Source organism: Chiloscyllium plagiosum, chromosome 30 (genome assembly GCF_004010195.1).
Source record: "Chiloscyllium plagiosum isolate BGI_BamShark_2017 chromosome 30, ASM401019v2, whole genome shotgun sequence".
Lineage (NCBI taxonomy): Eukaryota > Metazoa > Chordata > Chondrichthyes > Orectolobiformes > Hemiscylliidae > Chiloscyllium > Chiloscyllium plagiosum.
The window spans coordinates 27,806,015-27,819,069 of NC_057739.1; the positions used below are offsets into that span (position 1 = coordinate 27,806,015).

General features: G+C 38.7%; 1 protein-coding gene across 1 annotated transcript; it reads right to left on the reverse strand.

Annotated features, from left to right (window-relative positions):
* Window positions 1–1,129: 1,129 nt before the first annotated feature.
* LOC122564608 (WD repeat-containing protein 38-like) lies at window positions 1,130–12,558 on the reverse strand. The gene is made up of 8 exons (XM_043719697.1): window positions 12,534–12,558; window positions 11,276–11,392; window positions 9,789–9,886; window positions 8,077–8,157; window positions 5,907–6,029; window positions 2,865–3,014; window positions 2,733–2,780; window positions 1,130–1,231 (listed from the first exon to the last, which is right to left on the reverse strand). Exons 1-8 carry the CDS (start codon window positions 12,556–12,558, stop codon window positions 1,130–1,132), a joined length of 744 nt encoding a protein of 247 aa, XP_043575632.1.
* Between the last annotated feature and the right edge of the window lie 497 nt (window positions 12,559–13,055).

Sequence of the window (13,055 nt, forward strand, 5' to 3'; positions counted from 1 at the left end):
CCAACATTTTAAAAGTGTTTAGATGAATATTTGAAACACCATAGCATGGATGAAATGCTGATAAATGGGATTAGAGTGGACAGGTGCTTAATGACCAATATAGACACAATGAGCCAACGGAGCTCTTTCTGTGTTGCAAAATATATGACTATGTTCAATAGGGAGTCAATTAAACAAAATATTTTCTTGTACCAAAAACAGTGGTGAGCAACAGAATAGACATAGCAGGTAGATTAGAAAATAGACAAAGTTAATTAAAACAAAGATTTGAAAATGAAAAGGTAGGTAAAATCACAAAGAAAACATGTACTTGTGAAAAATGTACTGCAGATGTGTCTCGAATGAAACAAATAGGTAACTCCAAGTCATCTACTGGCTGGAGCCTTCCATGACCTCAAGACATCCCCGAGTTTGGAAAAAGGTAATGAGCTATTTTAAAGTGCAGCCACTGTTGTAATGTAGAACCATGCTAGCCAGTTTGAATACAACAAGGTCCCACAAATGATAAATGATTGTTTATCCTGTTCCAGTATGCTCACTATGAGGAATTCTTACCTGGCCCACTTGGACAAAAGCCAAGCAATCCTTTTTGTATATCTGAGAGGGCAGATGATGGCCCAGTTTAACAGCTCATCAAAAATGGACATTTCCAATAGCACAGCACGCTGAGGTGAGCAAGAATACGGAGGGTGATATGAACCTGCAACACTCTAAGTCAAAGGTTAAGACACGAGAAACAAATTTGTCTTGTGGTTGATATGAAATTATAGCCCAAAACCTTAACTACATGAAGTAAGATTTGTGAATAGGGTCAATACAATATTCAAAACATTTTCCAAATGCATGTGTGATAGGTGCCAAAAATTATTTTTTGTAATTTTCTGGTCACTTTGCGATTCTTCACAATGTCAATGATGAAATCCAAAGTTTACCCTGTAAGTGGTAAGAATACACAAAAGATAATACACACTTAGTTTAATCACTGTACACAAAATATATTTTAATTCTAACGCCAATATAAATCATTGCATCTTTAACATTAAACTCTTTTGTCTGAGTAACTATTACAATGTTATTTGAAGATGGACAGATTTCTTCCTATAACCTCTGGGCACTGTATGCAGTGGATTCAACGGGCCTTTGTCATTGTCAATGCATGGTCAGAAGCTCCTCCAACCAGAAGAGTTTCAGTGCGAGAAAATTGGCAACAAAAGATGGATTCCAACTCACACTAAGAAACAAAAGAAAAGATCAATCTTCAATGAAGAAAATCAACTGGTCAGATCAGAACAGAACATTAACATATGAGCAAATTACTTCAGATGCTGGGACCTGTACTGAAAACAACAAATGCTGGAGATCACATCGGGTCAGATAGCAACCATGGAGAGACAGCAAATTAATGTTTCAAGTCTAGATGACTCTTCATCAAAGCTGAAGTGAAACGTGATGGGGACAGCATTTATGTTATATTTTGGGGGAGGGTAGTGGGTGTAGAGTGCTAGTGGTGCAAAAATGTTGATAGTTCAGATTAAGTGATGAGAATGTGAGAATGGCAGAACAATGGTGTGTCTTCTGCCAGACTTGAAGAGACAGACAGTCCCACAGGATTGGGAGGAGGGGAGAATGGACATGATAACTGAATATAACAAGCTAAAAGAAAGGGAAGAAATGGGAATTTATTTACAATTTGCAAGTGTTGAACTCAGTATTAAGTCCAGAAGGCTATAAATTGCCTATGGCACCTTCCCATGTAACCACAGAAGGTGCATGTCTTGCCCCTTCACCTCTTTCCTGCTCACCATCCAAGGGCCTAAACAGGTGAAGCAGCATTTCACCTGTACCTCCTCCAATCTTGTGTATTGTATTCACTGCACCCAATGTGGCCTATTCTACATTGAAGAAACCAAATTTAGACTGGGTGACCACTTTTCAGAACATTTCCTGTCTGTTCTCAAGCATGACCCAGACCTTCCTGTAGCCAGTCATTTTAATACAGCATCCTGCTCACATGCCCATTTGTCTGTGCTCAGCATGCTGCAATGTTCCAATCAATTACAACAAAAACTGGAGGAACAACATCTCATCTTCAGACTAGGCACTTTACAGCCTTCTGGACTTGATATTGAGTACAACACCTTCAAATTGTAAACTAACTCTTATTTCTTCCCTTTCTTTTAACTTGTTACTTTCTGTTATGTCTTCTCTCCCTTCCCCCAATCCCTGTGGAACTTTATCCTTTCAAATCTTGCAGGAGACACAACATTGTTCTGTTATTCTTACATTTCAATCATCATCAATATTTTTTCTCCACCAGCACCCTACACCCATGACCCCCGCACACCACCTCACCCCCACCCCAAACTATAGCATAAATGCTATCCTCTCCTCACTTCACTTCAGCTTGATGACGAGTCATCGAGAGTCAAAACATTAGCTTGCTCTCTCTCCATGGATGTTGTCTGACCCATTGTGATCTCCAGCATTTGTTGTTTTGAGAACATTAACATAATTAGAAACTGATTTGTCAATATTGATCGCATGATTAAAGGTTCACTTATCTAGATGGTATTGAGGAAGGGGAGTGAGAATTGTCAAATATTGGTGGTACTTTCACTATAACAATAGCAAATTAAAGTACAGAATTCAAAATGCTTAAAACACTGTTCCAAAATTGCATTTGTAATCAGTTTAAACTGACCTGTGAGTTGCTAGGGAGTGAATTGTATTACCTTAAGGATCTTCTTACACTTGCCATCTTCACAATCCCACACACGAATCTGTGAGAACAAGGTGAGAGGGAGTCAGCCTTGCTGTCAATGGAAACCAAGAATTCCTGTACAAGTCAATTCCTTCACATTTACCGTTTCATCTTCTGCTGCTGTCACCAGTAGAATTGAATCCATGGAGAATGAAAGAGCCATCACCCGGCCAGTGTGCTCCTTCAGAAGAAAGATCAGGTGTCCATTTTTTGAATTCCATACACATACAGTCTTGTCCCAGGACCCTGAAGCCTATGAAACAAAGGAAGAATTTACACCTGACAGTACTGGCATTTTTGATATGATAGATTTCTGCATTTTGAGTGATGAGTCTTAATTTTGAAACAATTTTCCTAGCAGAGTCATTCTTCAAATGGCACCATTATCCTCAACCACAATTTTTGGTATAACATGGTTGGTCGTTAGTATGGTACTGGAAAAGCACAGCAGGTCAGGCAGCATCCGAGGAACAGGAGAATCGACGTTTTGAGCATAAGCCCTTCTAGCATCTCCAGAATCTACATTCCTCACTTTCTCCTAGTCCTCACTTTCTCCATAGTTGGTGGTTAATACTGTACAAGTGTTAGGGGCACACCAAAATGCAGTTTGCTACTTGGTTATCTAGTTCTGTTATATGCTTTCTTAAATTGCTCTTGAGTGCTACATTTCTGGTTTCATTGACATTGCTAAATCTATGAGATTTCCCAAATCTGCAATCTTTCCTGAAAACTACCATCAAGAGAAAAGAGAGGTCAGTGATCAAAGTCTAACTCCTTTAGCTGCCACAAGGTTTAAACATATGTGAAGAAATGTGATGGGTAGAATGGAGCAGTTACTTGGGGTTCAATTAATTTAATTACATATAAACAGATTTTTCATTTAAAAATTACAGGTCAGAAATTTAATTCCTTTCTCTGATAGTTTCTTCTGAGAAAATTATTTTTATCTAGTATGTTTTCATTTGACACACATTTTCCACCATTAGATGCACAAGATGATATTACAATTTTTAGTCCATGGAGGCAAGTCTTATTTAGAATATTATATTTTATACTAGTAATTCCAGTGTATTACCCAATAGTTTATGCTTGATTTGTAAGCTTATGGAAAGTGGAGAATGCACTGTGCCATAACTGAGCCAGACACATACAGTTTCCAACAGTACTCATGATGTATGTCAGAATCATGTGGCTTCCTCCTTCACTAGTCCAGCAGAGCTGAGGAAACATTTAGAATTCACACTGTCAGATTGGCTAAGATCAAAGTTAAAAATTACACAACACCAGGTTATAGTTCAACTAGCTTTCCGAGCTAGTGTGCTTCCAATTAAACCTGTTGAACTATAACCTAGTGTTGTGTGATTTTTAACTTTGTACACCCCAGTCCAACACCGGCATCTCCAAATCATGGCTAAGATCAAATAGCTGGATTTTGTAGTGGCTTCTGACAGCTAGCATCCTGTATTTAGTATCACTAGCCACCCTGAATCTAACCATGATTTCAGGATCAAGCACGTACAGACTAACACAGAAGTCTTAAGTTTGTGGTCTTTTATTATCAAAGCACTTCAGGCTGTGCAATTTCTTCTCCATGTCCCCATTAGTATCCCCCAGAGCCATTGAGTCAGTGAAATCAATTGATGTGGAAATAATTACTCCTCTTCTGCTCCCACTCTGCTGTTAAAAAACCCACAAAATGTTAAGTGCAATTCAATCAAACAAAACTGGTTTTTCAACAGTCATTTGAGTAACAACTATCGGTGAACAGCTAACTCCTGGACCTGAGAAAAGACTTGTATATTTATGTAGTGTCCTAAAATTATGATCATCATTAGATTTTTTAACCAAATAAATCTTTTCAGCTGCTGAGTTTTTTAAACAAAATGAACGATATTGTTCTATGTATGTTCCAACTTTTAAAACAAAGATTTAAATTAACCTGTTTGAGCTGATTGAGTTTTTTTGAGGAAGTAAACAAAAAGATTGATGAAGGCAGAGCAGTAGATGACATTTACATAGACTTTAGTAAAGCCTTTGACAAAGTTCCACATGATGTGGGGGTGCCAGTGTTGGACTGGGTGGACAAAGTTAAAACTTACACAACATCAGGTTATAACGCAAACCCTCCAATCCCAACAACATCTTGGTCAATCTTTTCTGAACATTCTCCAAATTCAGAGGGCCTCCAATTTATCTCTCCACTACGGATGCTCCCAGGCTCACTCCTGATAAAAGGCTTTTGTCCGAAACATTGATTTTCCTGCTCCTCGGATGCTGCCTGATCTGCTGTGCTTTTCCAGCATCACTCTAATATCAAGAAACAGCCTAGACCCTAACTTTTATCTTAGTTAAAGACACGTGTAAGGTGTCATGTTCCTGATGTAATTTGATTGGTCACACTGCTCGGATTTAAGCAAAGCAGACTTTATTTTTACACCCAGTTAAAATGCAAACATAAGAAAGGAGTATTGGCATAACTTTAACATTATTAGAAAATGTAACAGAATAATAGATTATTTAACTACTGTACAGCAATCGTTCCAATATATTAACATGCTAGAAACACACCTTTGGTAAAGGCAAATTCAGTAAAATAAATTGTCTCACATGCAATGTTTCTCCAGTCCAGAAACCTCTGGCAGAGAGAGAAAACTCCAGCCTTTTGACATGGCAGAGTGAGATGTAACAGCTTCTACAGCTATCTTAAAAACTCCAACAACTGAAAACTAAATTAAAAGCCTGACTCCACCTATTCATGCTGCTTCTATTGTTCTAACTTTAAAAAAAACCCAGGGCCTCACAAGCTGTTTACTTTATTAGCTTGGAAGAGCCAAATCTTCACCTTTGGCCCAAAACCTCTCTTTTAAAAAAAAGGCAAAATACACTTCACGTTGCTGATTGTTTGACAGAATTCTTTTAAATAATGGGCTACTCAGGTAGAATGATGGCATCTCAGCAGCTCCATGCCAGGAATTCACACAAAGGAATGCATAGTCCATGGCACAGTAAAGGAGTTAAGGTTCTCACCATAAATCTCTCTTCTTCAAAGTCCCCAATCTATGTGCATATAATTATTGAGGCAGTGATAGGGCCCGTGGTCACTTCCATTCCCCTAGATTATATGTCATTTCACCATCCAGCTTACCAACATTCCAAATGTAGAAAACTTTACACAGCTCACGTTGCCTGTGTGACCATGCAGAATTATTCTCCGTGTAGTTTTTTGTACCTTCCACACTCTGATTGTATAATCCCAGGATCCAGTGGCCTGTGGAAGAACAACAAGTTATTTAAAAGAATGTCTGATTTAACACTGAAATGCATGGCCAGGTTTTACAAAACCACTTCTACTTATTCACCAGTTTGAAATAGTACTTCTCCCCAAAAAGATTCAACAAATGTTTTTATTGAAGATATCAACATTCAGCCTTTCAGTTGTACCACCTGATGTACCTTGCGCATGGACCGGAGGTGCTCGGCAAAGTGGTCACCCAGTCTGTGTTTGGTTTCTCCAATGTAGAGTAGGCCACATTGGATGCAGCGAATGCAATACACAAGAATGGAGGAGGTACAGGTGAAATGCTGCTTCACTTTTTCTCACCACTCCCCCATAAGTGCTGCCCCCTCCACATTTCACATCAGCTCTGATGAAGAGTCATCTAGACTCGAACATTGGCTTGCTCTCTCTCACCTGCTGTGATTTCTAGCAATTTTTGTTTTCAGCACCATTCTTTCTTAATGGTATTAGTCAAAGATATAGATCCCAAGTGGGGAAGGATGCCCACATTTAGTTGCCGTCAGAAATTGGCCTAAATTTTAAATAACCAGATAGGTTGATTATATTTCATGGAATACATTAGCAGATGTTCTCCATTGTTATATTGTGCCTGAGTTCCATGATCATCATGTGAAACGTCAGGCTCGATTTAAGAGCATATTTATTGTTAACTACATGAACTTTAAACTGGCCACTGATACTTCAACACTGGCTAACAACTAGTACACACACACACACGCACACACACACGTTGCCATGTGGATGGATTAGGCGCTTACCCCCTCCCTGAAGGAAACCCCAGTAGAAGGATCTATCCCTTGTGGGAGAGAGGTAATGTGGGAAACCATCACGAGAGAGAGAGAAAGAGGGAGCTAGTACATGGCGGACTAAGGTGGCATCATGGGCCCAGAGAATGGTGGTGACCAAAGCTGAGTGAATGATAAAGGAGGAGGCATCCTGTTCCAGCGGCAGCAACACCAGGCTGAGGTAGATGCGGCTCCACCCCAGCCCAGAGTCTCCCAGAGAGTGAGGAGCAGATCCTGTACTGAATCTTGCACCCTTTGGTCCAACTCGTCCATACCGACCAGATATCCTAAATTAATCTAATCCCACTGCCCAGCATTTGGCCCATATCCCTCTAAATCCTTCCTATTCATGTCCCTGTCCAGATGTCTTTTAAATATTGTAATTGTACCAACCTCCTCCACTTCCTCTGGCAGCTCATTCCAAACTTGCACCACTCTCGGCATGAAAAGGTTGCCCCAAGGTCCTTTTTAAATCTCTAATGTCTCTTGTTATATTCAGTAATTCAAAATGGAGCCAGAATGTGGAGACAATTAACACTTCTTACAGTACTTGTGGCATTAAATCATGCAATTTAATTCAACACACACAAATACACACACACACAAATGGTAGCTTCTCTTAGGATCGATTCTTTATATGTTTATTTCATAATGTCAGAGATACAGGGAATTCCAGGGTCTTTGATCCAGTGACAGTGACTGAAAAGCAATATAGCTCCATATAGGAAGATAGGATGATGGGAAACTCAGTCGAAAACATTGCATTACTCCTCTCGGTTGATAGAGATTGGTGGTTTGAAAGGAGCAGCCAAGGAAATTTAAGGCAAGTTTCTGCAATGCATCTTGAAGGTTGTACACTGCCACAGTGCACTAAAGGTGATAAAGTGCATAAAGTGATAAATGGAGTGTCATTCAAACAGGCTATTTCACCCTAGGTAATACTATGTTTCTTCAGTATTGTTAGTATTGTGGTCATCCAGTCAAATGGAGTGTATGCTTTCACACTCACGATCATTGTTTTGTAGATGATGGAAAAACTTTGGAGAATCAGATTGAATCAGGGCCCACCACAGTTTTCCTATATGCTTACAAGGTCTTGTAACCTATATTACTAATTCTGATTCTTCTCTGTTAAAGTGCTTGATAAATGTAACTAGTAAATGTGACTTATTAAGTGACTGAGGATAATTGGAAATACAGTACAAGTATAATCACGAAGTAAACTAGCTTACCAAATATTCTCCAGTGTTTGAAAAGTCACAGGTTTTGATGACATTCTTGTGTCCAGAAAGAACTTTCAAAGCAAAGCCTGTCTGGTTAAACAAAAATATGTCTTTAAATAGCTTATTTGTACATTAGCTGCTGCAGAATAGTAAAATAATAAAATTCCATAATTGTACATCCTATACATAAACTAGAAATTAGACTGTTTTGTCAAGAAAGCAAATAGTAGAAGCTGGCTATTGGCTTTTACTGGTTAGATTAGATTCCCTACAGTATGGAAACAGGCCTTTCAGGCTAACAAGTCCACACTGACTTTCCAAAGACTAACCCACCCTGACCCATTCCCCTACCCTATATTTACCTCTGACTAATGCACCTAACACTATGGGCAATGTAGCATGGCCAAGTCCCCTGACCAAGTCACCTGACCTGCATATCTTTGGATTGTGGGAGGAAAACAGAGCACTCAAAGGAAACTCACGCAGACACGGGGAGAACATACAAGCTCGAGGCAGGAATCAAACCCAGATCACTATTACTGTGAGGTAGCAGTGCTAACCACTGAGCCACAGTAACTCTGTTGCTCTAAACCCATCTCAATTTCCATCAGCATCCTGAAGAAAAGGCTCAGCAGAGTATTCTGTGGAGGACAGCATATACTCTTGATCAGATAGTAAGAAGATATTAATGAGTTTCCAATAATATTAGTTTGGTTTGGAAACTGAATAAAATAATTAATTTCTCTGCATCCCAGACATCACACTAACCAATTAAAAGCAAATATCTGTTCAGCAAATGCACTTGAACTACTGGCATTGTATTTTTATTAATAAATGTATAACTGAATTATCATTCAGAAGAATAATTGTTATTTCTACATTGTCATTGGGCAATTTCAAACATTTTGATATTCATTGCAGTAACTAACAAACAGCAATTTTTGTTGTAAAACAGCCAGTGATTGTTAACCCATATTAAACTGTAATTATTTCCTAAGTGTTAAGTGCTAATTACCAGTTAGTGTAATGTAACACTGGAAAATGAATCATGGAGGTGGTGGGGGAGGGGGGGGGCGGTCGGGAGCGGGGAGTGGATTTGGTGATCTGACTTCGATAGATGCTGAAATCATATTGAGTTTTTCTGTCATATAATTTTCTGCTAATTCTATTAGTCAAAGTCACAAAGATAGTTTTGTGTATTTTTCATCAATGTCCATTGTATATGGTGAACAGCTTCATGCTCAGACTAATAGCCATGTGTTACCAGTCAAATAACCAAACTTGGACTGTTAAAAGAATGCTTTCATGAGGAATAATCTAGGAAATACTTAACTTGATAAAAGCCTTGAGATCATATCCTGGACAATAATGTGTGCCCTAAGGTCTCTTAGCCATTGGTTGGTACCCAAAATGTTGGAAAGCTTTTCTCTTATATTTCAATTCCTGCTTCATTCATTTTAAAATTGAATGTAATTTTAATAAGAAACATTTAATTGAAAGTTACATTTTCATTTAGAGAACGAGCATCTAGACAAAAAAACAGACAACAGGACTCCCAATTAATAGCATTATGAAGACTGGTTAGAATATAGATCAGGACATGATAAGGAAAGCATTGAATGGAGAATGCAGGGTTGGTGAGGGAGACGGAAGAGTGAGGTTTGACAGAACAATATAAGATATAAGTGATTGTAACTGTAGTCAAAAAGCCTCTAGCTAACCATTGTATCCCAAAGAATAGCTGTGTGGTCCCAGCCAGCAGATGCTAACAGCCTCGAATTACGGTTGAAGCACACAGTCTCCACACTTTTACTGTGTCCTAGAAAATAATAAAAATACCATTTATTAAACAACATTAAAGAATAGTGTCAAGTAAAAATCAATGAAATTGAGCCTTGTGTGGTGGAACATTTGAGTATCAGACTTCAAATAAATTCAAACTAAATGCCAAGCTAAAATTCAATGGCTTAATGCAAATCAATAAATGTTAATTTACGCATTCTTTATTAACCAATTCTAAATATCCCACTGATCTGTGTTTGGCCTAAAATTCGCAACAACAGCTGGTCAAAGTTTCAGGGCATGTGTGATTCTTTGCAGGAATCAATTATGATTGAATCTGCTTCCACCAGACTTTAAGGGTCTGATAGTAATAACTCTGTGTAAATAAGTCTGAACCTCACCTTAGGTTCTTTAGCTAATTGCTTTAAATCTGTGTCCTTTGGTTGGAGACCAATCCAGCAGTCCTTTTCTGGAAACAATTGTGTTCCTTTATCCATTGATGACTTCTTGAAAATGCAAATATTCTTCAGTGAAAAAGTTTAGTACTGAGAATTTCATTGTGCACAAAACCATTGTGTTGAAAAGATTTTCCAAATCACGATAGAGATGAGGAACCTCAGGGACATGGAGCGTCCAGAAGGTCCAGAGTTGTTCTCCTTGGAGCAGAATGTTTAAATGGAGGATTAATAAAAGATATTCAAAATTAAGACGAGTTTTAAAATCAGTAACAGTTCCTACTGCTGGATTGGTCTCCAACCACAGGACACAGATTTAAAGCAATTAGCTAAAGAACCTAAGGTGAGGTTCAGACTTATTTACACAGAGTTGTTACCATCAGACCCTTAAAGGCTGGTGGAAGCAGATTCAATCATAATTTTCACAAAAGAAATGGGATATTTCCTTCCAAAGAACAATTTGCAGCATCAAGGAGGAAAGAGCATTCATTAATTGGGATTAATCACATTGTAGGCAAAAGGATTTCCTGCTGAAGGGCTTTTGCCCGAAACATCGATTTTCCTGCTCCTCAGATGCTGCATGACCTGCTGTGCTTTTCCATCACCACTCTGATCTAAACTTCCATTAATCATGTTATTTTCATTTTCATTTTCATCGATTTATTAACCAACATTAAAGAATAGTGTCAAGTAAAAATCAATGAAATTGAGCCTTGTGTGGTAGAATATTTGAGTATCAGACTTCAAATAAATTCAAACTAAATGCCAAGCTAAAATTCAATGGCTTAATGCAAATCAATAGATGTTAATTTACGCATTCTTTATTAACCAATTCTAAATATCCCACTGAGGTATAATTTGACTCCCTTTTTAAACCCTTCTCAGTCAATTGCAATAAACCCTGATCACTGCTATGTTGAGGAAGAATGTTTTCTGCCTCTGATGTGATCAGTATTTTCTGTCACATATACCTTGTAAAGTGTGCAGACATCTTCCTGTTTTTGTTTTCCATATTTTTACGGTACAATCACAGGATCCAGTGGCGAAGAAACTAGAGTCATTAGAGAACGCACAAGCCTTCACTGGGCCTGTTGGAGTAGAAACAACCACCAGAATCTGCTCAATATACTTATTACACTGTGTGTTACATTACATTGTTAAACAATTTTGACAGAATTGCAGTGTTAAAAAACGGCCTGCACTTTTACCAATCCATGAGCATATTTTGATGAATCCTATCATTCAGCCATGAATGTGGCTCCAAAGAAAACTAATCCAAAGATGTGCAGGTCAGGTGAGTTGGCATGCTAAATTGCCCATATTGCTAGGTGCATTAGTTAGAGGGAAATGGGTCAGGGTGGGTGACTCTTCGGAGGGTCGGTGTGGACTGTTTGGGCCGAAGGGTCTGTTTCCACACTGTAGGGAATCTAATCTAATCTAATTTAATTTTAAAATGATTTCTATTAGAAATATAGCTTTTAAAATTAATTATCATAATAGAATCCCTACAGTGTGGAAGCAGACCATTTGGCCCAACAAGTCCACACCAACCCTCCAAAGAGTAACCCACCCAGACCCATTCCCCTATTAATCTACACTTTACCCCTAACTAATGCACATCCCCAAGCACTATGGGCAATTTTAGTATTACCAGTTCACCGAGCCAGCACATCTTTGGATTGTGGGAGGAAAATCACACAGACACATAGAGAATGTGCAAACTCCAAACAGACAGTAATCTGAAGCTGGAATCAAACCCAGGTCCCTGGCACTGTAAGGCAGCAGTGCTAACCACTGAGCCACTATGCAACCTAAGCATGGTCTTCATATATTCAACAACCCTAATAATTTCCCAACCAACTCATTCTTTTCAACTGTACATATATATATTTTCCTGAGACATTGAATCTAAAACTATGGCTTATCTTATAGAGGCCTGAATGATGTGGACAATGGGAAGAATTGTGACAAAATCATATGAGAAGTCCAGTGAAGACTATCTCGCCATTGGGAACACTTTGCTGCATCTTTTAACTAAATTCCGGGCATCAAGGCAAGGTTCTTACCAGGCGGTAGTGTGTTGCCTGTTAAAAGGGATTATTGCTTGTTAATTACCTTATTGAGTAAAGATCTCACCTCAATAATATTCAGTTTTTCTTCATACCACCAGCTGTGAGCAAACTAAATGTCAACAATTCTCGACAGGGAAGTCGGGCAACATCAACTTACCATTTGCTCCAACACCACAGGCCATGCTCCATGAGGGAAATGTTAATTTATTGAATCAACATTGAAGTTAATAACTTGGCCAAGAACAATACAAACAACTGCTCTTGCTCTTAGATACTCAGCAACTGTGAAGTGCCTGCCTAACCTAAGAAAGCTTACCTCCGTGCTTAGGTGTTGGAACCCATCCTTAATGCAGATTGCAGAGCTCTTAGTAATTGCCTGTTACCTACTAAAGAAGATGATCTGTACCTGCAGCTCATATGGCACCACACGTCATAAGGAGACAAGTTATGTCAAGAGTAGAACAGATACAGCAGAGCAGTGACCATTCTCTTTCTCTCCCAGAAAGAGCCAAAAACAAAGATGATCAAGCCAAGTCAAGTCTTTTACATACTGTGTAGCCCTTAGACTGAAAACCCCACAATGCCATCTTGCCAATCTGCTGACACATTTACCAACAAAGCTACATGTTGTCTAATGACTCAGAGGAACCCCTCCCATCAAAACCCAATGGAAGAAACA

Coding starts and splice junctions, on each gene's coding strand:
- LOC122564608 (XM_043719697.1), bottom strand. CDS start 12,558: ATGGCCTGTGGTGTTGGAGCAAATG. Junction 9,887..11,275: donor ATGTCTGCACACTTTACAAG/GTATATGTGACA, acceptor ATTATTTTCTAG/GACACAGTAAAAGTGTGGAG. Junction 2,781..2,864: donor CAGCAGCAGAAGATGAAACG/GTAAATGTGAAG, acceptor TTGTTCTCACAG/ATTCGTGTGTGGGATTGTGA.